Source organism: Tetrao urogallus, assembly GCF_951394365.1.
Source record: "Tetrao urogallus genome assembly, chromosome: 5".
In the NCBI taxonomy this organism is placed as follows: domain Eukaryota; kingdom Metazoa; phylum Chordata; class Aves; order Galliformes; family Phasianidae; genus Tetrao; species Tetrao urogallus.
In genome coordinates this window covers 22,872,826-22,898,553 of record NC_136818.1, presented here as the reverse complement: position 1 = coordinate 22,898,553, position 25,728 = coordinate 22,872,826, and the positions used below count along the sequence as shown (strand labels likewise).

Here is a 25,728-nt window from a genome sequence, read left to right as displayed (position 1 = left end):
GGTGTGGCCAGGTTGCAAAGCCTAAGACAAGATCGTATCAGTTCTAGTTACTTGGTTTCCATGACTTTTGGTATTTGCAAGGGGTAGGGTTCCCCGTGGCCCCTAATCTCCAGGGCCGGAGCGTTCAGGGTAGCTCCAAGCACCCCCACCCAGCATCCCAGGGCTCAGCTCCCTACCTGGAGAGCTCCCGTGCTCTCCACCCTTATAAAAATCCCTCCGCAGCGCTGGGGTGCAGAGCCGGGGCCGCGCACTAGATGTCAGCGGTGCCTCCGTCAGCTCCCCTTTCGGGTGCTTTTTTATTTTGATTCAATTATTTATTTTTTTGAAATCCTCCCCGGCCCCTCCCTCCCCGGGGCAGCGGGGCTGCGCCTCGCTCCGCGCCCCCCGCTCCTCCCTTCCTCGGCGCTGCGCGGCGGCGCAATCCCGCCCCGGGGGCGGCCGGCGGTGCGGGGCGGAGGTTGCGCGGCGGCGGCGGCGGCGCCGGGCGCGCTGCGGGGCTGCCCGGCCACCGCGGGGCCGCCATGCCCGCCAAGTCCAAGTACAACCTGGTGGACGACCGGCACGACCTCCGCATCCCCCTGCACAACGAGGACGCCTTCCAGCACGGCATCTGCTTCGAGGCCAAGGTGGGCAGCGAGCGCGCGTCTCCCGGTGCTCCCCGTTCTCCCGTATTTTCTTTTTTTTCTCCGCTTGCCCCTGGGAGCCCTTTCCCCTAGACTCGGCTGCCGAGAGTTGAGTGAGTCTTTCCGACTATCCCACAGGGTGGCCGGGTGGGTCAGGCGGTGACCCTGCTCCTTCACCCTTCCTTAGCATCACATAGGAGCATCAGTCCTGGGGCACAGGTGAGGTCGGGAGCCCCTTACCCCGGCTCTCCCCAACTTGGGGTGAATGGGTGGAGGGACTGCGTGCCATGTGTTGAGCTCTGGGAGAGGTCAGTGCTGGTCCCAAGCAAACACTTGCTGTTTCCCCTTGCAAATATAAATCATTCTCGCTAGTGTGTTTGGCAGGAAGCTCTGGTGGTGGTTTTTTTTTTTTTCTGCTGGGACCTCAGGCTCGTACTGCATTGTGGTGTCCCACGGCTCTGGTGCTTGCAGCCCAAGAGTGCTGAGCATTTGTCTGCCTTGCCCATCCGCGGGCAGGTAGCTGGGGGGAGATAGCAGTGGAATTTGGAAAGCAAAGCCATTAAATCCCTGTCTCCATTGCTATTCATGGAGTTACAGTTGTCACATCAGTGAGCTATTCCAGCGAGTCTGGACTGGAAAAAAAAACAACAGTCTAGAAGAGTTTCTGAGCAGCACCCGTCCCTTGTATCCCATTGCCCAGAGGTGCTGGCAGGAGACAGATCGGAGCCCTGGCATCCAGTTCTGCATGGTGCCTTGAGGACAACTCCCTGTCCTGCTGCTGGGCACAGGGGCTGCATGTTCCCTCTGCTCACGGCTGGCAAGGTCTGCAGAGAGCAGCACGGTGCAGTTGTCTATGGAACAGAGTTACAACCTGCTTTGGAACTGCTCCTGGGAACGACTGGGTTTTTCATCCTTTTCTCCTGGGTTATTGCAGCTGGTTGTAGTGTTATTGCCAGCACCTGCTGCACAGCAGCTCCCTTCTCAATCACTTTACAGCTTCTTGGCTGCTCTGCCTCTTCCCTGTCTGGCTTAGGGTGGGAGCAGAGGTTTTGGGTGAAGAGGAGGATGCGGCTTTCTCGCCTGTGGTCTGCTCACTGCTCGTCTCTTCTCTGTGGGGTTCTGGGGCGGTGCATGTGAGTCTTTGTTAGCTCCTTTCTCTTATTTTGTATCCTGTGGCACACGTTCATGCCAAGCACGAGCTGGATGAAGCCTTGCTCTTGAATTTGTGTATTTCTCCAGCAGCTCCCAATGCCAGATGCAGAATGCAGATGGCTTAGGCAATTACTCCATCCTTTTATTAGATTGGTGGAGATTAATTAAATGCTTACACTCCTTTAGTTCCTTTTATCCCCATGAATCCTGGGCACTGAAACTCACACAGCTCTCATTGGAGAGAGGTGCAGAGCACACATCCCACTGCTGGGTGGGGAAATGGGAGGCTGGGGTTTGGAGCAGAGCAACACCAAAAGGAGAAATCCATCCCTGCAAGCCCTTGGCAGGATTATGTGTTTTTGTGGGTGGGGCAGCCCTGGGGGCTATGGGGCATTGTGAGCAGCCTGGCCTCTGCCTTCAGCTGCGCCTTGCTCCTCCTCCTCTTCTCCCTGATATTCAGTGTTGGTCCCATGCCCACCACCTTTGTTCTTGTTGCAGTTGGGATGTGCAGATTTGGCCCTTTCCAAGCACAGGGTGATGAGAGTATGCGGTGCTGCTGAGGGTGTTGCCACCAGGGCTGTTTGCAGCCACATACTCTGGCATAGGGATGCTCTCCAAGCAGGGCACTCTCCAAGCCTTACAGTAATCCATTTTATGGAGATAAGCCCAATAACTGGAGAATTACGCTCCATCTTCTCAGGGAGTAGTAATGCAGTTCACACTTTTAGATCTGTTTTTGCTGGCCACCTTTCTTGGCACTGCAAGTCTCCGCATCTTTGAAGTGCCTCGATCAAGCTGGTGGGAATTGGAGGAGCTGGCTTCACTTTCTGCCCATTGTGGTCAGAACTGTTGGATTAAATCAAGAGCTGGGCCTCTTGAGTGTGCTGAAGCGCTTGGATGAAAGAGCTGCGAGCTGCAGCGTGTCGCAGGGGAGCTGGCATGAATCCCCACTTGTGCAATGGTTTCCTGTTTAAATAAATAAGTATTTAGAGAATAAAGACACCTTCTGTCCACCTCCTCCCATCACGGCTCCTCCAGTTGGGGCAGGCTGAAGGGCACACGAGCCTGCTTTGTTTTCCCAAAGGGAAAACTGGAGGATGAAATCCAAGAGCAGCTCAGGTGTTGGAGAAGGAGATGCCTGGGGTGCCCATGCAGAGCCACCAGGACGTGCCCTGCCAGCAGGCCTGTGAGCAGATAAATGAGAGTGGGTTGGAGGATTGCTGCTGTTGTTGCCTGCAGGTTGGTTTGGGGGTTTGGGTGGGCTTTTTTTAATTCTATACTCCCCTTAGAGGATCTTGGCAACCATGCATTTTCTGTCATGTTTGTCAGTACTTTTCTCCACTTTCGTGCGTGGGAAACTGAGAATGAACCGAGCATCTGCCGCCGTCTATGTTTGGAGACAGGACATGGAAGAGACTTTGCTCGGATCCAGCGTGTTCCTTCCTGCGGATCCTGCCAGATCCAGCAGACTTGCCTGCCTGCCCCTCACAGGGCTGTGCCAGTGCCAGCAAATGTCAGAGTTTGAAGCAGGAGAGATACAGGCACCTCCAACTTGGGCCATCCATCTCTGTGCCTTGCTGCAGGCTGCCTTTGTAGGCATTTCTCCATCCCCTGCTTGGGCTTGTTGGCAGCCGGGCAGTGCTGGGAGTTGGAAGCAGGTTGCTTGAAGCTCATACCTCCAGGTGCCTGGGAGAGGTTTGGCAGCAGTGCTTGGGGGTGTTGGTGCTGGCAGCTCTTGAACACGGCGCTCAGCAAGGTCTGCTCACCAGCAGCAAAGCTGCAGCGCGGGATTGCTCGCTGCAGGCTATAAATAACCTTGCCGAGCACCACAGAAGTTCTCCTCTGCAGCAGTGGCATATTTTTGCCATACTTGTTAAGTCAGTTTGGAGGCTGCTCGCTGGAGCTCCCAGCAAAACTCTCTGCTGGGACTTGGCAGAACTGCAGAGAGGGGCCCTGGGGCGGCTCTGTGGCTGTGCAGCAGAACTCGGAGCACAGTGTGTGCACAAGGATGGAGCACAGGCAGTGGTTTCCCATCCTGTTGGGAGTTCATCCTCCCAGAGCCTGGCACTGCTTCCTCTCTGCCAGTGTATCATTGTGATAAAGGAGTTCCCAAACCTCTCCTCTGGGTCTTTTTGAAGGAGACAGTATAGTGTGTTCATCGCCCTCTGGCATGATGCTGTCCCACCAGCCCTATCCCCAGTTGATGCGGACTGGCAGGCTGCAGGCTCCTGGGCACATGACTGGCCAGGGCCAGGAAGAGGAGGCTTTTCCATTGAAGTCAGCTGGCACATCAACTTTTCCACTCCTGCCAGCTCAGTTCTGCCCTGCTGGTTATGAGCAAGCCTGTCCCCTCACAGGGCAGAACAGGGGGTGGGATGTATCTCCCTGGGCTGCTCTGGGAAAGCAGTTCCAGCAGGACAAGGCTCCTGCAGACATATGTACAGGCAGCAATGATGGAATCACAGCTATGGGTTTCCCCATTGTGCTGCCCCATGCTTTGGGGTGTGCTTCCCCTCGCCTGCCCTGACCCCCCAGTGCAATCTCTGCCTTGACTTTTTGCTCCCATGCTACAGTGTCTATGGCAGTGGCACAGTGCAGGGAGCAAAGCAGAAAAATGCTGTCCTGCTTCTTATGGGAGCTAGCACAGTAGCTGGGGAATCCAGGCAGAATTTGGGACTGGTGTCGCCTCCAGCTCCCACACCAGCAGCTCTGCCCCCGCTGCTGGCTCCTTATCTCAGGGCAGCTCTTGGGGCTGGCGAGGCTCCAGGCGGCTGCTTTGGGCTTTCCCAGTGGGATGATTCAGCCATGACCTTTGCACGATGCAGGGCTGTGGGGTGCTGACATGCTTGCTCTTCATGAAGGCTTTCCTGATCCCACGGACACCGCTTGGGAGGCATCCCTGTGTTTTTTTTCAGGCAGATCACCTTCTCAAGGGAATTTGCTTTTGAGGGGGCAGAAGAGCGTTAAACAACCTCAAGGAAATGAAAAAACACCAAGAGAACACAGAAGCTAAATAATTTGTGCAAACATTGCAAAATGTATTTCCCAGATTTCTCGTGTTTATTTTCCTCCTGCCCAGGGAGAGCTGGTATTTCTCTGAGCTGGCAAGGGCCTCTGGGCATGCTGCCTGTCCTCCCAGGGGATGGGGAAGCTACACAGGGCGACCCTGCTCCCAGCAGCAGCTCTGGATGTTCCCACACCTCTTCCTCAAGCAAAGCTCAGAGCTATGGGTAGGAGGGCTGGGGGTGCTGATGAGCACAGTGCTTTCTCACGCCATCCTTACTCCTTCACCCTGTAAGGATGACCTCACCGGCTGCATTTTTGGGGGGATACTCATCACACTGCGAGGCTTTGTCTGTTTCCAGAGTGAAGGAGAGGTGGACGGTTTCAAGGCTGTGAGCCATGTGCTGAGGTGCTGTGGGCTTGAGGTCCTTGCTGCCAGCAGCAGGGTGTGGGATGTGGGCAGGATGCTCTGGTTTTGAGCAAAGTGCACCCTGTGGGGTTGTTTGGTGGCCAAGAGTTCCTACTGATGCTCTCCAGGCTTGACATAAAAAAAGGGAAGTAAATTGATGGCAAAGATACCTCTCATAATAAAACATAAACCCTTGATTCTGGATGGGAAGAATCTGTTTAGGGGCTGTAATTGCTACTTTTGCAGTCAGGCTTTAGCTGCTGGGGTTTAGAAAGTGAGTGCTGCCTCTGCCTGTGGCTGCATCGTGGGGCTTAATTCCTGGTTGCGTAAGGCTGTCCTGCACTGCCACGGCACATGATGAGCAAGCCAGCTGTTTGATGTTTATTTTTATATCCCCTCTCTTTGCGTGTCCTCATGGCATCAGCTGCCAGGTCCTGCACTGTCACCATCTGCCTGCCCATGGGATCCCTGCGGGGCTGAAGGTGGGCTCAGCACGTGCTGAGGAGAGCTCGTGCTCTGCACCCAGATGGGCTCTGTGCAGCAGTGATAGGGTCAAAGCCTGCTGCCGCTGGTTGGGGGCACTGAGGGTTTTGTACAGTTCACACTTCTTCATCTTGATTTGTTAACGAGATTAATCTGGCTCTTTCTTGCAAGCGGGAATGCTATGAAGAATGAGACAATGGGTATAGATCCTTGTTTCCCTTTCTATGGTAGGAAACTTGAGCTGTGCAGCATCCAACAGGCTTCTGAGCCATGTGCAGCGTACAAAGGACTGCCCCATTTTAGTCATTCAAGCTATTATAGGGTTTTCCTATAAGAAAGCCTCTTACTCTGTCAAACAGAAAGGATGCTCGCATGAGGACTGGCTAAAGAAGCAAAAGGTGACACAGGAGGGGAAATGTGACCACTGTCTGCAAGCCATGCTGCAAGGCAGGAGCAGGCAGAAAGTGAGGCTGGGAAATTTAGGGCAACTGCTCTTTGTGGGGAGGGAGAAGGCTGGGAGGGTGGAAGGAGATGTTGTTGCTTGCAGCACTTTGGGTATGGTGGGCAAAATGCTGGGCTGTGCGTGGGTGCAGCAGGGCAATGCGAGGCTGTGAGGTTCCAGAGCTGTCAGTGACATGCAAACAGGGCTAATCCGCTATTTCTCTCCATGCAGTACATAGGCAGCTTGGATGTACCACGGCCAAACAGCAGGGTGGAGATCGTGACAGCCATGCGGCGGATCCGGGTGAGTGCTACGACTGAGCTCCTTCCTTCCTTCCCCTTGGGGTGAGGGTCACAGCCCTCCCCTTCCCACAGCTGCAATCTTCCCCTGCTCCCGCACTGAGATGAGTGCCTGGTGCAGGGTGCAGGATCGCTGGCACCACTACAATCAGAGGGGTGCAGCATATGGCTTGTAGGAGAGGTACATTTGTTTTCTTCTGCTGGCCTAAGAGCATTGCTGTGTGACGTTTTGGATGCTGGATGCCAGCAGGTCCGTGCCCTGTAAATGGCTATGCGCAAATGGAAGCTCTGAGTTCAAGTAACCAGCAGCACATGGATGAGCTGCAGGCCAGCCAGCAGCAGGCTCACTTGGTGGCGAGCAGATCAGGGGATGTCATCTGGCTCTGAAGTCATCAGTGTTTCCAAAATAGGGACAACCAGGATGCTGGGCTCTCCGGTCACATAATGCCTGGCCAGCAGCCACCGGAGCGGCTCTTCCTCTGCTCCCCTCCTGTAGAATGTGTGGCTGGGAAGCCTCCAGCCTCTCTTAGAGGGGTCTGGCATTGTGGCACAGATTTTTAGTTTCAAATTTTGGTACATAAATAGCCTGAGGGCTTTTCCTGCATACACTCCTGCACGCTGCCCTGCCAGTGGCTGGGAGGTGTTTTGTTAGCGTTAGGTTTGCTCACCTTGGTTCTGAGCTGGGTTGAGGATGTGTTACACCATCGGGAGCTCTGCAAGGCTCATGGGCAGCTGTTTTCTCTTCCTTCCTTCAAGTTCCCTGGGACCAACGTTGTCCTGGGAAAAGACACCTGGGATCCAGCTTCTGAAATCAGCAGCTCAGCCCCAAGGTTTCACAGCTCTACATCAGCGTGAGAGGACAGACACAGAGAACAGCTTTGAGAACTTCAGTAACCCCCCCATGTTTAAGAACAAAACAAAACAAAACAAAACAAAACATCCCTTGTTGACCTATATGGACAAACTTAAGCATAGCTTAGATAATGCGCAGATGAAGCTCTGGATGATGGAAGGAATGCAGATTAAGATAAAATAATGACTTCTTGTGATGAATGATGTGTTTGAAACGTGTACTTGAGCTGCCTCGGTGCAGCATAACATGGGACAGATGCAAGTTGTCAGAAAGACATGAACTTGCAGATGTGATGCACCAGAGGGACTGGTGCAGAAGTGCATGGGCACCCTGTGCTGCAGCGGGGGCCCTGGGGAGGACACCCTGGGAGCCTCCACGTGCTGCCAAAGGACATGGGAGCACTGCTGAGGCTGGCTGGGCTGCAGCATCCTGGTGGGATGTCCCCCGACCTGGGGGGCACGCCGGACGCGCATAGCAGGCATTGCTGGCATTCCTGCTGCCTGTGTGCTCCCTGCTCCCCCGCAGAGGCAGCCATGCACCAGAGCCAGATGCACGCTGAGAGCCCGGCTCTGTCTGTTTTGTGGAGCTGGATCGAGAGGGGCTTTATATGGGGAAACTGTGCATTTCGTGAGAGTGGGCAGACTGATCTAGTGGGTGGCAGCGCTGTCCATGGCAGTGGGTTGGAACTGGGTGATCTTTGAGGTCCCTTCCAACCCAAGATTCTATGATCTTTGGCCACATGCGCAGCAATAAATGCAATAAATACAGGAGGCCAGGGTTTGTTTTCCTGGCAAGCAGCTGGGTTTATGTATGCGCTACTGAGACCTTCTTCCTCCCCGTCTCCAAACAGGGTGGCCTGTGCACTCGAAGCAATCACAACTCCGTCCTAACTATGTAGGCTCAGAGTTGCAGAAGATTGGAGTTGAAAGTAGACAAACAAGCTACAAACACACTTCTTTTTCCTTTTTCCCGGGATGGTTGAGCACAACCAGAACTGTATGGGTTTTTAATGCAGCCATGATGTAAGCATACACAAATGCCTTCCGCCCGGTGCTCCTGGCGTGTTTCCAGCGCAGCCATGATACCTGGCACAGTCATTCCAGACAATTTCCGCTCCTCTTCTTTGCTGCATGGATTGCTGAGTGTGGCTTTAATCCAGGTTTTCTCTGGTTCCAGAAAGGATGAAATCTTATATGGGCACTGTAAAAATTGCTTCTGCGGAGGTCTCCTGCAAGCCTGTTGCTGGGAAGTGTCCAGCAGGTTCAAAAAGTGGAGGCATTTCAGGTATTTTAGAGCCTAACTCCTCCAGACATCCTGCTCTGCCAGGTACATCTGATTTTGTGTGATTTCTGCTTTGCATAGCCGAGCTTTATTTTAGCAAACTGGCAAAGTTTCTGAATTTCAACAAGCTTGCTGAAAGCAGAATTTTTCATCCTTTGAAAGCTACATGCACAGTTGGACTGGTGAGAAAATTGCTGCGTGTGGCCACTCATTTGCACAGAGCCCACAGTGTAATTTGCAGCTCATTTAATTAGCGTCTTTCTGAGATATACCTGTTAGCACCGCGGCGAGTTTCTAAGTGTTAGGCGACTCATCATGTCTTGCTTGACAAAAGGGAGGAAAGAATGCAAGCAGCACAAGCACTGCAGTCTGTGCGGTAACAGGGAGCGGTCTGGGGGTGGGCTACAGATCCTGTGGGGGGATGTGTGATGGGCTTGGGCTCAGTGGGGGCTGGGAGAAAAGCACAGCACTGGGAGCAGGGTGAGCTATTAGAGCTAATAGCTTCCCATCATTATCCCAGATGTAGAAGGTTGCGTTCTATTAGATCTGGGAGGAATGGGTGAGATATCTGTAGCAATTGCCATTTATCGGATTAAAGAGGGTAAAGGTGAGCTTATTGATTTTTCCCTGGCACCGCTTAGCTTTACACTGAAACAATCTCCCACTTACTTCAGACCTTGCCCCAGTGGCATCGCTGGGCACATGCTTGCGGAATGACTCGTGAGGATGCGACTGCATGTATTGGGTAAGGAGCAGCACCATGCTCTCTTGGTAGGACCTTGGTGAGGTGCTGGAGGACTTGCTGGAGGTGCTTCATTAGTCTGTCCCTCCCTACCTGCTTTGGCTGATCCTGTTGCTACTGATATGCAGTCACTGAGGGGAAAGGCTGTGCTCTGTGTCACATAATATGACAACCCTGGGTGCTCGCTGTGACGCAGGGGGGCCAGGCTCACTCTTACACACCTTTCCTGTGCATTAGAAAAGGTCCTAATGTTAGACTTCTTGGAACTGCATCATTTTCTATGTGAGATCATTCTGCCTTCTGCATCTCAGAGATTCTAAAACTGATGCAGGAGCACTGCAGAAAATAAGGTTGAGAAGGATGTGCCGAGGTGGGGTTGATTTGGGGCTTCAGCTTGTCCTGGCATCTCCCAGCAGGCGCAGCGCAGAGCTGGGCTTGTCTCATCGCTCCAATCCCCAGGAGTTTCTATGACTCATAGCACCCATGGCATTGCTTTTGAAATTTACTTCTGGTTTCCTGCAGCATGGAATTTTCCTGTGGGTTTCGGAATAAACCAGGCTTTCAGCTTACTGCCACCGTGACAGCTCTGTGCCCCTGGGAGGGCGCTCGGTCTGGCTGCTCCCTTGTGCTGACTGCTCAAGCCTGCACAGCATGGAGCTGGGCAGAGCAGATGTGGGCAGCCCCCACCTCTGGGCAGGTGTCTGCATGGCAGAGATGCCTTACCTGGCTCCTGCTGTGCAAGTGAGGGCTCCGGGGAGAGAGAGGTTGGGCAAAGCAGAGCAAAGAGCAAAAAAATCTCATGAGGAGGAGGTCAGGATCAACCACTACGTTGTATCTGTTTGACGGATGAGAAACTATGGCTTAGGAAGAAGAAGGGATTTGTCAGGCTTATCCGAGCTAAAATCAATGTTTCAATGCTGCTGTTGTGCATGATCCTTTCTGCTCTTGTGCTTCTCTGCTGGTCCTCAAAGGCCAAGATCAGCTCCATTTAATCTGCTGGCACGTTCCTTGCTGTGTCACCTATGTATTGCTGCACAGAGCCGCAGCCCTGCAGACACCTGCTCAGTGCAGTACCAGGCAGAGCAGGGCTGTTGGACAAGCTAAACAAACTGAGTGTGATTCAGCCCCTCTTACTTGAGTCTGGGAGCCTGATGCATATTCTTTTTGCTTCCTTCTAACCTCTTTCCTAATGCTTCATCCAAGTGCGCTATAAAACAGGTGATATTTCATCAGTTATATCAGTAGGGATTCCCACAGCACTATGTTGTGATATAATTTCACCTTTCTGTGTGGCTGCACGTTCTTTTTCACACACCTAGGACCCCGTTGTCCTTATTGCAGCAGCAGCATGGCAGTGGAAGCTCAGCTCGCTGTCCTTTCTGCTGGATGACACTTACTGATGTCTGATAGCTATATTTTTTTTATAGATTTCTGCATCTTATGTATTCAGTTTCTGTTCCTTTTCCTTTGGGAAGCGGCTTGGACATTGCCATATGAAATCAAGCTGAAATAAATACACACCAAGTTCACTTGACCTGGATATCAAATATGCTGTTTTCTTCCAGACCCACATAAAAATAAGTGTTGTGCTCTCCCTGTTGTGGGGTTTACTGGATGACAGTGGCATTCTGTCAGTTTTCTGTCTATTGTTCTTTCACTTTGGAATCCAGTGGTTAGTGGATTGCATACCCTTGGGCTGGGCTGTACTGTTGTTTTAGATAACATTCGTCAAATTGTTTGCAGAGATGGAAATTGAAAGATAGTCTTTAAGTTTCTCAGCCAGCCTGATGCCTCTGTGTGATACACCACTAATTTTATTGGGATAGCTTAGGATCTCATTTTGCGTGGGACTATTATTGCTGTGTCGAGTTGTGCTGCCATCCTTTGGGTTGGCATTCAGTCCCACATTGACTGCGTTCTAACATCCCAAAAGCTTGAAACCTTTGTTAACTCAAAGTTTTTTCAAGGATCTGAGTCTATAACTCTTTATAAAACTCTCTGAAGGATGGTATTCAGGCTTGCTGATTTTAAATGTAGAGTTTAGTGAATGGTTTTTAGTACCTGCATGAGTTATTGCTGAATAGGAGCCAGGAAACAAATGTGTGATATGAATAATTGCCTTTTTTGTCCAGTTGCAAACCAGAAATGTTGTTGAGCACCGTTACCATTTAATGAGACCCACAGGGCCGGCTTGCTTCTGATGCACTAAGCATTTAATGCTATTGCTTATTCAGTCTTTATTAATTGTCTGAATTTTGTAATTGCTGATTTAGTTACATTATTACCAGCCTGCTTCCTTTTGGTTTGTCATTGCTTTTCTGCTTGGCCGTTCCCATCTGCTTACCACGCTGGAGTTGCTGAAGCTTTTTATGCAATATGGTGCAGTAAAACAGGCAAATGAATGAATCCTGTGCCACAACCTGGGCTGCAAACCTTGCTGTGCTCAGGCTGCTCCCTGCATTGACACCTCCCTGCAGTACTGGGCACGGTCCTCTTGTTGCCCCATTTTTCACCAGTGCCAAGGTGGAGGGGGGATCGGCACACTCCAGTGGTGCCAGAGATGCTGCCCAGCAGTTGCCTTGGGGTCTGCCTTGGAAAGCATGTTGGGAAGGAAGCACAGAGTGCTGATCTCTTTGAAAGGTGCTCGCCAGGCGTTTCCTGACTCTCCCCATGGCAAGCCGGATGAGGCTGTTTCTGCAGAGCTGCTCAGGGCAGCCCGGTGCTCTCAAACATGCCAACCAGCACAGCCCTGCTCTGTAGAAACCACACCGTGCCTGTGGTCCCTTTGATCCGAGGACTGCCCACTGTCAGCCATCTCCAGCATCTCACTGCATGTCTGCACCAAGATGGTGCCCGCATGGCTGCCTCCTCCTCATGGCCTCCTTATGGCCTCCTCCTTGCAGGCTATGCTGCCAGCCCGTCAGTTTTAACCCAGGCCTCAGCACAGCTCCATCCCAACTGGGCACGTTGTCTGTCTTCGACGTGTTCCTGCAGTTTGGAAGAGCTAATGAGCAGCTAATTAAAAATGCCACAAATTCCAGTCAGATATGGGGTTTCCAAAGAATGTGCTGCTGCTGCTTATTTTAGCAAGAGATGATAAACACTAAAATGGGTATGGCTCATTGTTGGAGTTGTGTCTGCAGGGCTGGACTGAGCTCTGCTACAAGAACAGCATGTACTGAGGCATCCCTCTGCCTTCCACACTGCCCCTCCACTGTGAATCCCCCTACAGATGCAGTGTGCTTTCTCCTCCTTTCCCTGCACCCAAGGCAGTGGATGCAGTGCCTGTGACCATGCAGCCTGGTAATTTGCAACCAGTCAAACCAGTATCCCGCATTGGTGGTGGGATGCTCACTCCTGGCCTTGGCTGCTGGTTTAACTTCTATCACAGCTCTGATTTTTCTGAGCTTCCCATGAAACTTCTCAGGTTGAAGGGGTACCTCAGGGTGTTAGCTTGGCTAATGGAACTCGGGAGCAGAAGGGAAGGCAGAGGGAGCTGATGGAGGCAGTTGTGTGGTGGGGAACAGCAAACCGAGCAGACAGAATTTATTGTGAAATAGTCAGTGTTACTGGGGCACCTATTTTGTGTGATAAATGGTATGCTGCGATCCAGGCTTGTTGCAAAGCAGCCGCCCTAACTCTGCTCTGCTGCTGTCGCAACACGGGTATTTTTAGACTGATTCCCATTTATACCCGTCAGTACACGCGGCCCTCACAGACGTTACTGAAATTAAACCTGAAGTTGGATGGGAATATAGGCACTGACCTTGTCAGCACACACCACGATCACAGCTCGCTTCAGATGCACACGTGCACTGTGGAGCTGCATTTTTCCATATGTGCAGATCTGCTGATTTGTGGAGGAGCTTTACCAAGCAGCACCAACCCAAGAACCAGCACCCCATGCCTTGTTACTCCTCCTTCCATGTTACCTTTGAATAAAGTGTGGCCATTGGTGAAACCCAACCCCTGCATTGCACCGGTGGGAGCCCTGCCGAGTGTCCCCTCTGCAGGAGAGCCGTGCAGGATGTTTTTGTGCAGGCAGGCTTCCTGGCACACCCAGACGTGTGTCTGTGTGCGTGGGGGGACACACGGCATTCGTCCCTGAGCGCTCTGCAGTGCTGCATGCAGGGACGTGCCCCTGCTAACGTGATCAGCGCGGCGTTGCACTCCCGGGCTCTGCTGGGAGAGCACTGCTGTGTGCAGAGGGATAGGGCTTGTTGGTTTGGGTGTGCAGCAGGAATTCTTGGGCTTCTGGAGCTTCGGAGCCTTAAACTTACCCTCAGATGTTGTTTGGTAATGAGTTAATTGTTCATTAGGAGGTCGTTACCAGACTGGGGAAGACTTAACAAAGCTGCTGCTGCTCTCTTCGTTTCCCTGAGCTGGCATTGGGCTGAAGCCTAGCTTGTGTTCTGCTGCCTGGGACAGCAACAGCTCGCTGTGTTTAGGTGCTCTTCCATCAAAGAATTTTCCATCTGGCTGTACCCTGCTAGTGCAGTCTGACTGCAGAGAGTTCCCAGTAATCCTTCCCCTTCTGATTGAGGATGCCAGTAGGCAGATTTAAATCCATACCTGCTGCAGTTAGATGGGTTGGACTGAAATGAGAGCACTTTCATGCGGGTTAATCTTTTTCAAAGCGTGGGGTGATGCTGAACCTAGTGAGGCCCCATCTCCCTTCTTTAGCATCCAATCTGCCCAACATAGCGCGTTGGTAGAAGTTTCCTTGCACTTTTGCTGTGTAGGAACAGTGAGATGAGGACATACAACACATTTATTTCTAAGGGGGCTGAGATTTTCATGCTTTTCACACGTACCCCTCTCACTCAAGGCATGTACATAATTTTGCTCCAAACTGACAAGGTTACGTGCACTCTCTATTAAGTAACATACATCAGCCTGTTTTCAAGAAAGGGCACTTGTAATACTCTGCCAGCAGAAACGTGTTGTGCAACGATGCATACACCAGCTGGCATTATTTTCCTTCTAAGAGCATGTCTTTGAAGATATTTAAACAGCAAACTCTGCAGGAAGGACAGATGTTGAAAATAGACTCCCACCAACCTGAGGTCAGAGCTCAGGCTCTTGTGTTCTGATATTCAGAAAAACACGTTTCTTTTCCAAATGAGAAGATAAACATGTTGGTTTTGTTGGTTATTCACTTGTTTCATAGCTGCTTAGAGCTTACAAGATGTCTAATACAGTATATTCATGAGTGAGACATCCTTGCATTTTGTTTTGAATGTGCCCAGAATTCAGATAGCTAAACACATCTTGTAATATTATGGGTATTTCAAAATCTGGAGTTGTACCCAAAAAGGGTAAGGCAGCCATGCTGAAGGTGCAAAAACCATTACATCTTCTCTGTAAGGAAGCAGCCAGTTAAGGGGGTGGTGGGGAAGCTGCAAAAACCCTCTTTCATCCTTCCCTGCTTCATGAGGAGTCCTGTATCTTTTCCTTATAAAACCGTAGGCTGGACTGTAGCAGAGCTTATACTGCTTGTTTACTCAGCAGTGGGAAATGTGGTTTTCCTTCTGCAGCAGCCCCTCTAGAGCCATGAGCACTGCTTTCCCCATGTAGGATTCTACAGCCTGTGGTGATGTGAGGTAGCTGGCACTGGTGCAAGCATGGATGTCAATGTGCTGCATGCCCGCTGCCTGTCCTGGTGGTGCTCCCCAGCTCGCTGCATGCAAAAATAACCCTACTTGTTAGCAGCCCAGGCTCTGCCAGAGGGCAGGGAGAGGAGGCGATAAGGTTGTGTCCCATCCCTGAGCAGGGTGCAAATTATCTTCTGGGTCAGCGCAGGCTGATCCCTGTGCGGGTTGGGATAAAACAAAACCCTGCTCATTTGAACTGTTGCACCATGAGCCAGGAGTACTGGGCAAACCCTGCTCGGTTCTGATTTCACCCCTTGCAGTTTCTGTGACTCACATCTCGCTCAGACGATCTGCACAAGCTGGTGCTTTCTTCGACCCTACATGTAGCTACTGCTTGGGGTGAAATCTGTTTGGTTTGAGGAATCAAAGCCTTGTGAGAAGGACAGAACAAATTGCACACTGTGGTTATGAGCAGGGCAAAGTGGCTCCCAAATGGTGCTGGTGCTCCTACTTGCTTTTCAGAGCAGTGCGTTTAGGCTCTTCTTGCTCTGCTGCTCATTCCCACTGGTGCACTCCCTCCTTCCCAGCTCTATTTCTACCAACTGGGGGTCTCTTCCCCAGCATCACCTACAGCCTTTGTGCACATGGACAAGTTCATGTGGGCTGAGGGCAGGTCCAGCTGGGCACCTGTTGTAATTGCAGCATGCAGTAATCATTCAGACTTGCCAGCACTGCACTGGGGCAGCTTTGGGTGGTGATGTCAGCTCTGCCCTCCTGACCCACTCCCTCCTCCCTCGGACCTCTGTACCTTGGACTGACAAGTGTGCATCAGAGAGGAGGGGAAGTTGAGTTGCTGTTTTATTGAATTCTCTTTGTCACCGATTCATTATTAAATTATGGTTAGCATCTCATTAGAGAGCCCCAATGGGCACGAGTTCATTAGTGTTTCATTGGTTAGAGCTGTGCTTCATTACGTGGGAAACGTATCCCAAAGAGTGTCTGTGCTCGTCAGAGTGCTGCACTAATGAACCTGAGCTGGAGTGGATGTGGCATAGTTCTGAAGGCTCAGGTTTGCAGGGGAGCTTTGCACTCGCCTCGGCATCAGGATCAAGGGCCAGATTTATGGGAGCAGATCTGAGTGCTCAGCCTTTTGGAGAATTTGCTTTCTTAGCTGCTTCCAGTTCATGCTGGAGCTTTGCCACAAAGGGATTTGGCTGCAGCACGGCCTGGGCAGGATGCTTGCCTCGAAGCAGGCAGGCAAGGGATGAGCCCAGGCAGTGCCCTCACCAGCAGCCCCAGTAGGGTGAGGCACAGGGGACCCTTCCCCAGCAGTTCCATACCCATTCTGCCCCATGCAGCCCATGCCAGGGTTTGGTAACACCTTTGCTGAATCCTACTCTGTCTGCTTTGCTTTCCTGGGGCTGTTACTCACCCAAAGCCCAGGCTAAAAATAGTCTCTCTAACCCTGAGCTGTTTTTCAGGGTTGGACTCTCTTCTGAGCACAGATTAATAAGCACTCAGGGTCACTCAGAACAGCAAACTTTGGCTCCAGCAGCTCGGCGGCATGGCATGGTGCTGCTGATCAATGAGCAGCAGGACCTGCAAGTCAGACTGAGGTGGTGAGGGCTGTGCTCAATTCTGCAACTCCTCTGCTTGTGAGGGGTGACCCTTGGAAACTGGCTCCAACGGGCTCCTTGCTGAGCGGCTCTGGAGATCTGCTGCTGCACCATGGAAGCAGGGCACAGCCCTGCAAGCAGCTGGCAGGCAGGTAGGGGATGTGGAATCTGTCTGTAGCCTGAGCTTTGATTTCTGCAGCCAACAACTGTGGCTTTGGAGCGTATGGGCTCGCCCAGCCTGCCTGCTCCGTGCGCTGGGACAGGCAGAGCTGCATCACCCTGTCAGGTGCTTTTCTGAGTCATCTGCCTCCCTCATCCCCATCAGCCACTTCCAAATGGCTTTGAGGAATTGTATTTTCAGGTCTTTTATCATTGGATCACAGGTTGGGGCCAGAAGCATTTGCTGCCTGCTGGCTTCTGGCTGCCAGAGCTGATGCATCATGCAGTGCTGGAAATGTCACCCAGAGCCTCAGCAAGGACCTAAGGCAGGGCCCGGCTGCTGCTCCCTTTGCAGCAAGGCTAGCTAATGAACAAGTTCATTAAATCCCTCTTTCTTGAGTGCAGGATACAGGGATGCTGTGCCACAGGGGCGTGGGGTACCAATGTCAGTGCTGGGTAGGTTCTGTGACTCTGCAAAACCCTGCAGCGATGGGAGCAGATGGGTGCTCCATGAGCACAATTACTGGCCAAGCATCCCCTGTCCCCTGGCACCCTGCAGGGCCACAAGAGTGTGTGTGGTCCTACTGAGCCACGAAATGCTGTGGTTTTACCCCCAAAAACTTCCAGCCACAGCTTTAGCAAAAGGCAACCCTCACTAGTGCTGTGTGGGACTTTGCTCAGCCTGAATTAACACCTGACCTGTTCACCCTGCCCAAGCCCTCAGTGACTGTAGGGCTCTGTATGCAGGAGTGGTTGGGTTTGGGGGAATCGTGTTCTCTCCCTGTAGCTGGGCTGGAGTTTTGTGTTTAGCCACTGATCTTTGGAAGTTCCTGGGTTTTATTTCCCATCCAGTGATTTCTAATTGAAGTGGGTAATCGCGTTATGCTGTCTCCCCCGGCAAGGTTCACTGAGTCCTTAGCAGTCATCTCTGATTTTACACTGAGCCCCCCAGAACTGTGCTTGGCATAGTGTTTCTCCTCCCAGAGTTCAAGCTGGGGGAGGGGTTGGGGAATTGCCCTTCAGAGCTCCCCAGGAGGATTAACTTGGCCTCTCTCTGCAGTATGAGTTCAAAGCCAAGAACATCAAGAAGAAGAAGGTGAACCTTGTCGTGTCGGTGGACGGCGTGAAGGTCATTCTGAAGAAGAAGAAGAAGGTAGGCAGCCCCAGACCAAGGTGGCAGTGCTGGGGACCTGCAGGGTGTGCAGTGAGATGAAATCCATGGATTCCCAGGAATCAGGAGGTCCCTGGCTGTGCTTTGGGCAGGAAGCACTCTGGCTGCACGGGGCTTTTTGGCTGCACACTGGGCAGGTCATCTGCTGGGGCTGCAGGGCAGCAGCAGAACTACAGCAAGCACTGCCCCAGCACTGCCTCTGCCCTATTCTCGATCATGAGGGCAGCATCTGACGTACTGATTTTCAGCTTTTTTCCTTGCAGAAAAAAGAATGGGCCTGGGACGAGAACAAAATGCTCATCATGCATGATCCCATTTACAGGTAAGATCACTTGGGGATGGCACAAAGGCTCTGATGTGCCACACCAGCACCCTGAAGCCTGAACTGAGCTCTGAGCTGTGCAGTGACGGCTGCTGGGTCTGTGCTCAGCTGGGAGCAGGCACACTCCTGCAGGAAAACCTCTGCTGAGTTCTGCAGGACAGCTGGGCCAGGTGCCACTAAGCTCCTTTTAATGATCCCAATTAGAGCAATAAAGCTGCACCCTGCTGGGGAAGGGAGAGACCTGATGGCGGGGTGGCTCCATGGGCTGGAGCCGGGCTGGGGCGCAGTAGCCGATAGGACTGTCCTGTGGTGATTTCAGAGGGCACAGGGCAGCTGCTCTGGCTTGCTGTGCACTCCCAGCATCCACCCAGCGGGCTGGCTGGGGTGGAGGAGACCAGACATCAAAAAGGCACAGAGGTTTTGTTCCTGCGGGTCTCCTGCAACCTGGGACCTCCAACGCTGCCATGGGGGCTGAGCAGCGAAATCCCTGCGCTATCTTTGTGAAGGATTTGCTGCTGCTGAGTCAGCAGAGGATTTTTTTTTCACCCCAGGTGGAACCACTGCCAAAAAAGAATTTCTGCTGGGCTTTAGCAGGGCTGTGCTGCAGAGGCTGGGCAGCTGCCAGCACCCAGAGTGTGGCCTGTGAGACTCTGGCTGTGGCCTTGCTGGCATCCTGGGCAGCAAGTGGGTAGTGTGTGTTGGAGGCAATGTCCTCCCCTTCCTTTCTGTCCTTGCAGGATATTCTATGTGTCCCATGACTCGCAGGACCTAAAGATCTTCAGCTACATTGCCCGGGATGGGTCTAGCAACGTGTTCAGGTGCAATGTCTTCAAATCCAAAAAGAAGGTGAGGATGCTGGGAACACGTCCCAGCGGGGTGGCTGGGCCAGGACCTGGAATCACAATGCTTTGCATTCTGAGCTGCGGTCGCAGTGGCGATGCACAGAAAGCTGGGCAGCTGCTCACAGTGGGCTGATGCCTTTGCTGTTCTCCCTCCTGCTGCAGAGCCAAGCCATGCGCATCGTGCGGACGGTGGGACAGGCGTTTGAGGTCTGCCACAAGCTGAGCCTGCAGCACACCCAGCAAAATGCAGACGGGCAGGAGGACGGGGACAGCGAGAGGAACGGAGATGATCTGGATGTCCCAGGTACCGTGCCGGGGTGAAGGGGCCACAGATCATTGCTGAGGTGGCTGGCAGACACCATCTGCAGAGCCTCTGTCTCTCTGTGAAGCTTGCTGCCGGCTGACACCTGCAGGGAACGGATTTGCACGGCAGTCTGTCCTGCAGTGCGGCGGGATCTTGCCCAGCAAGGAGCCTTCGCTAGGTGTTAACCTTCATCCTCACAGACATCCCCCGTGCTGGGAGCCCATTAGCAGCGCTCTGGGCTCGGCTGGGTGCCCAAGTGCTCTCCACTTCACATGCTACAAACATTTCCTCACTGTTGCCAGGAAAGGGGCCAAAGCAGGGACTGTCCCCACATCCCCAAGCTTGTATCTGATGCTCGGAATTGTAAGAGAGGGGAGTGGGTGGCTGTTCTGCAAGAGATGGCTTGCACACCTGCAGCCTTCTTCAAGCCCATTTTAGGGGTCCTTTGGGATGTCTGAAGGTCCTGCTGCCTGTCTGCATTCAGATTCCCTGTCCCCCATAGGGTGCAGGGTCCTCTGGAGCTGCCTGACCCTGCAGCACTGCTGTCCTGAGGGGCTGCTGCTGGCCTGAGTGGCTCATTGTTTGTTTTTCCTCTGCACAATGTCCTGGCCTTGGTTTGCAGCTCCCTGGGGATTTCTGAGCATCCGTCCTTTTTGTTTTCCCATAACCTCTTGTTTACCTTCAGCTTTCTGTGTCTCCTGTTCTCAATGGCCAGCCCCAAATCCAGGGCTTTTGGCTGCTGGTCCCTGGAGGTATTTATCTATGAGCCCTGCCCTTGGCAGCCACAGAAGCACAGCCATGGAAACATGATGTGCGATTCCCCAGCCTGCATATAGGATATGCACTGCTCTGGGACACAGCATCTGGGAAGCCCTAAGGAGCATTGCAAGGGACTTTGGCTTAAACGGGACATTAATGTGCTTGGGTAGCTCCTGCTGGGGGAAATGCAAGCGAGCAGAGATCAAACAGATGGGGCAGCCGAGGATGGGGGTACAGGGAATGATGGAGGGAATGCAGGGTCCCAGTGCTCACCCCCAGCCATGCCCTGCTGTCCCACAGCCTGCCGCCTCACTGCTGCAGAGCGGGCAGCCACCTCAGCTGAGGAGACCGACATCGATGCTGTGGAGCTGCCTCTGCCTGGGGCTGACATCCTCGACTTCAGCCGCGGAGTCACGGACCTGGATGCTGTGGGCAAGGAGGCGAGCGGTGACACCAAGGTGTGTGGGTCCCTCTGGGAGCCTGGGGGTCAGGAGGGATTTTGCAGCATTCCCAGATCAAAGCTGTCTGCCGCTGCCCTTTGGCTCGGGGCTGAGCTGCGTCTGCAGAGCACCGTACCAAAGCTCAGCCACATGGAAAGAGTTGGGGCAGAGCTGATAGGGATAATTGTTTTTCTTGCACACCTCAAAAAAGGGTTATTTTTGAGACAGTGGAAATTTCCATGGGAAACAGCAGCCTTTTCCAAAACTTACTGCAATAATATTTGTGCTTTTGTCACAAGCCTGGGGTAACATGGGGAGGTCAGCGAGCCCGTCAGCCGGCCTCAGGCAAAAATTGTTCTCAGAGCTTTTCAGCAGGCCTCTCCTGCCTCAGCAAAGCGTGATTTGCTTGGAATGCAGCAGCCTTATTCCTGGAAATTTTGGAGACTGCTCTGTGCCTGGCAGCTCTCATGGCTGTGGAGGCACAGGGTTGCCTGTACTGACGCTGGTGTGTTGCAGGGCTGCCTCCACCCTGAGGACATCCTGACCGCTTCGCCCAAGATGCTGCTGCCATCATCCACCCCGCTGCCCGACCTGGGCACTCCTCTGTCTGCACACCACCAAATGCAGCTCCTGCAGCAGCTCCTGCAGCAGCAGCAGCAGCAGACACAAGTGGCTGTGGCACAGGTTTGTCCCAACACTGTTTTCTGGGGGCGCAACATTGAAGCGTGGGGAGACCCAGCATGAGGCATGTGGCAAAATGCCAAACCGTGCCACTAATCCTGGCCAACCACAGCCAGCAGCTCACTCTGCCTGAGTTTTCCTCATTTCAGCAGCTCTGGCTCCTCCATTTCACCAATGACCATAGCTTTGCTTGTCCCCTGACACTTCCAGAGCTCTCTCCAACTGTTTATCTTTCACAGAATCAATAGCAACCATCTGCCCATATGCACCATGCTCACTGACCACGTCCTCTAGTGCCACATCTCCTCAACTCTTGAACACCTCCAGGGACAGTGACCCCACCACCACCCTGGGCAGCCTGTGCCAATGCATCACCACTATTTCAGAGAAGAATTTTTCCTAATATCCAACCTGAGCCTCCCCTGGTGCGGCTGAAGGCCATTCAACTGGCCTGAGCAAGCAGCTCCAAAAGACTTTTTCTGCTTTGCTTTGGCTTTTCTCCCAAGGCATCAAAAATCAGCACTGATCCTTCTACAAGGGTCATGGCCTTGGGAAATGGCTCACCCTTTGAAAGAGGAACCTGCATTTCTGGGGGTCCTCCATTCCTGCCCAAGTAGCAGAATGTTGTTCATACAGGAAACCACATCCCTGTGGGACAGAGACTCGTCACCTTTGGTAGTTCCCAATCTTTGTGGATCTACAGACCTTTACACTGCTGATTTCTTTTTCTTCCTACTTCCAGATTTAAAAAAATCTGAAGTAGTGTGTAGCTATCTCTTGGCTGGCTTGTGGGATGGCAGCCAGTGGCTCATCCTGCTTTCTCCAGGGGCTGACACCCTGCACTGGAGCTCTGCCCACCTCGGCGTGGTTCTCGTCCCAGAGCTGTCACTTAGCTCCTCTCCAATCCATTCAGCTTGAGCCGTGGTGATTCGGTGTCACACTAATTTATTAATGAAAAAGTTATGTTCTGCTGTGTCAAATGCCTGTTAGATGACTGAGCACATTACATCAACATCTCTGTTGATGGTACTTGTTATCTTCTCTCAAGAAATACCAAGCCAGTTTGTCTCTGAACATGGTGACTGGCACAGGCTTAATTCTTTACAAACAAACCAGTAGCTGTGCTGTGTCAACCAGGATCTGTGTCAAACTGATGGGTCTGTAGCTGCAGGGGCCATTCTGTAATTATCGTTGCCTGTAATTAGCTGGAGATGAAATATAATTTAGCTCCCTCGCTGACCAGAGAGACTTCTTTTTTAAGGTGTTTCCAGATACCTGTCCATCTGAGCGCTGTCCCTTGGGACTGGTGGCACAAGGCACTGCCCCTCTGCCAGCTGCAACACGTGGGCTCTGCTGGCTGCTTCCCTGCAGCACCTGAGCACCACCCCAAGCCCTGCTGCAGGCTTCTGCGATGCAGAGGGGAAAGATTTTTTCCAGGCTGATGCTGTCAGCACAGAGACTGCGCACCTGCTTAGCATTTAATTGCAATTCCACCACCGCCAGCTGCTGCCTCACCCAGCAGAGTTGTGCAAAGGGCTCCCTTGCATTCCCCACGGTCACTGAGTGTATTCCAATGCGACGGTGTGCCTTCTGCCCCCCAGGTCCACCTGCTGAAGGACCAGCTGGCTGCGGAGGCGGCGGCACGCCTGGAGGCACAGGCACGTGTGCACCAGCTCCTGCTCCAGAACAAGGACTTGCTGCAGCACATCTCGCTCCTGGTCAAACAGGTGCAGGAGCTGGAATTGAAGCTGGCGGGGAACAACACCAGTAAGCACTCCTGCCCCATCCTCTCACCTCACAGCTAGCTGGGAACCCATGGCACAAGGGGGTGTGTGGCGGGGGACCTTGCTGTGCACCCTGGCTCCGGAGAGACGTTGGATTTGGAGACATGGCACAGCACAGCACCAGTGCCCCTGTGTGAGAGGAGCTAGGGGTAGGGAACACGTGGGTGTTATACCCCACTTTTTGGTGCATTTCTGATGTTTTCTGGGGAGGTGCAATATTAGTGCCATTCTGGCCTGGCTTGTGCATGTGCAGTAGGACACCTGCATGCAGGATGGAGGGAGGTGTGGGGTGGCCATCACACGTGTCCATTAGCTGTATGTCTGCTCTCCCCAGCAGCTGCACGTCTATGCCAGCTCCCTCCTTGCCACAGAGACCCTCCTTGACCTTCTTTTCCAGTAGATGTGGCCATCAGTTGTCTGCAGGAGCCAGGGAAAGGCAGCTAGCTTTCCATCCTGGCTCTCTGCAGGCCAGCAGCTCGTGGCACACATGCCACTGTCATCCACGCATTTGAGGCTGTGGGTCTGCAGCCAGCCATGGTGGCCTTGGGATGCCCAGGAGGGACAGGGTGGCACTGCCTGCCTCTCAGCCATGCCCTTCTCTTGCAGCAGGCTCCCAGGACAGCCTGCTGGAGATCACCTTCCGCTCCAGCGTCCTCCCCGTGCTCTGCGACCCGACCACCCCGCAGCCCGAGGACACCCACCTGCCGCAGCTGGGCCCTGGCTCGGGCTTCCCCAGCGCCCTGGGCAGCCCCATAGGTAGGAACGACTGTCTGGTGAAGCTGGAGTGCTACCACTTCCTGCCGAGCTCGGGGTCGCATGCCCCAGAGCAGGCTCTGGGCAGCCTGGAGCTCCTCAAGTTCCGTGAGTCGGGCATCGCCTCTGAGTATGAGTCCAACACGGACGAGAGCGAGGAGCGCGACTCCTGGTCCCAGGAGGAACCGCCACGCCTGCTCAACGTCCAGCCCCGGCAGGACCTGGGTGACAGTCTGGAGGATGAGATTGCGGTGTAGGGGATGTCAAGAGGTGGCACAGAGCAGCCGGGACCCCCAGGGATGGTGGAGGGAGCGTGGCGCTGGTTGGCAGCAGGGGCCAGAGCTGGGCATGGTGCGTGATGCTGCCGTGCTGGCAGCTCCCTCCCTGGCTTGTGCTGTGCCCAGGACCCTGATGTGTGCAGACCACAGCAGCTTTAGGGAGGTAGACGTGGTGGTACTGCAGTATCTCTGTTGGAGCAGGGGGCAGATCTTCCTTCCCTGCTGCCAGTCATCTTGTCCTGAGCTCAGCCGGCCCTCAGCACCCTCAGCTTCATGCCAGGCTTGTGTTGCTCCCTGGTCCCCATGTCCTCCCAAGCTGCATCTTGAGATCAGAAGCAAGGGAAGCAAAGTGCTCTCAGCAACAGTCCCTGCAGGGCTCCTTGTGCTGCTGGCATTGCTGCTCAGCAACCGTGATGGGTTAGGAGCCACTGCTAGCAGTGTTACTATTGGGTGGAGCAATGAAACTGGAGAATGTTTTTGCTGGAGGAATGAGAAAGCAGGTATGGGGCAGGGACAGGAGGGACAAAAGAGCCAGCATGAATTGGTTTCCTGCATGATAGAGATGGTGAGAGATGAGGCTGGAGCTATGCTACTGGGATGAGAGATGGTGCCCCATCGATGTGGGTGTGTGAGGGGGGAGGAATGCTGGGAAGGAGATTGGAAAAGTGAGGGATAAGAGGAAGTTGCACAGTACAGCCAGGCACAGGCAGCTCCTTGCAGGCACTGTGGGGCAGAGTTTGTCCTTGCCTGGGCAGACAGAGGATGCTGGGCACTGCCTGCTCCTCTCCTGGGCTGTGAAGTGTATAGGGAGGCACAAATGTGCATGCAGTGAGAGCTGGGGAGCACAGCACAGGGAGGATGAATTCTCCTTACCTTATTGCCTAGTTCCGGAGCTCTTTGGTACTGTTACCAGGTATCAGAGCCTTTCTGGTGCTCTCAAGTCGTATTTTCAAGCAATTCCCTGCACCACTGCTAACTGCCAGTTCCCTGCTTGGCTTTACAGACAAACCATTCCATTTCTATGCAGTTGCTTGCCACCAGAACACTGCTGGCAATGGCTGTGTGTGCATGCAGACAGACATGCACAGCCTCTCCATGGGAAGCAAGATCTCCTCCTTTCCTAGCTGCTGTGGGCACAATGTACGCTCACATTCCCCAGAAGGGGTTATTCTGCAGGGTGACTTGGTGGCTGTGTAGCCCATCACGTGGCTGGGGTAACCCTGCTCCCAGGCAGGGTCTGGATTCATGGTGGTTGCTTCAGGGTGCATGCTGACCCCAGGATGGAGAAGGGGGGCTCTGGACCCCTCTGGAAGGCGACACCAGTCATGAGGAACTGCTGGGAATTGCCTGGTGCAGGGCTCAGTGCCTGTACTGAGCTGGAATGGGAGAGGTGGGCACCCTATGCGGGGAACTGGTGGGTGGCACAGTGACAAATAACTGTGCACGTGGGCACCTTCATGTGTCTGGTTTTCAACTTCAGAAGAGTTAATCCAGAATTCCAGGGCCTCCACCAGCCCCTAAGAGGCTGATAGATGTTCTTGGGGGCCTCCAAAGGAGCCAGAGCTTCTCCCTGTTCTGCAGCACACTTACTAGTTGCCCACTGTTGCAGCCTCTGAGAACACAGCTGAAGGGGTGCAAACCAGATGACCCCTCTGCTCCTTACAGAAACATGGGGAGACAGGATTGACATGATTGTCTTCCACATCTTCCACCCTCCTGTCCTGCTTCTGCTTTGCTT

The 25,728-nt window shown here is 53.2% G+C and overlaps 1 protein-coding gene across 4 annotated transcripts; it reads left to right on the top strand.

Moving 5' to 3' along the window:
- Positions 1-521: 521 nt before the first annotated feature.
- Positions 522-23,969, top strand: NOS1AP (nitric oxide synthase 1 adaptor protein; the record flags this gene model as incomplete). 4 transcript variants are annotated; one of them, XM_079535398.1, is made up of 10 exons in its annotated part: positions 522-626; positions 6,344-6,415; positions 17,717-17,809; positions 18,091-18,149; positions 18,887-18,995; positions 19,154-19,295; positions 20,355-20,512; positions 21,011-21,178; positions 22,777-22,942; positions 23,566-23,969. In XM_079535398.1, 10 exons carry the CDS (start codon positions 522-524, stop codon positions 23,967-23,969), a joined length of 1,476 nt encoding a protein of 491 aa, XP_079391524.1. The 4 variants fall into 4 exon arrangements, with proteins under 4 accessions (XP_079391524.1, XP_079391522.1, XP_079391525.1 ...); XM_079535396.1 differs by having other exon boundaries at positions 20,355-20,514; positions 20,980-21,178; XM_079535399.1 differs by having other exon boundaries at positions 18,076-18,149; positions 20,355-20,494.
- Positions 23,970-25,728: the final 1,759 nt, after the last annotated feature.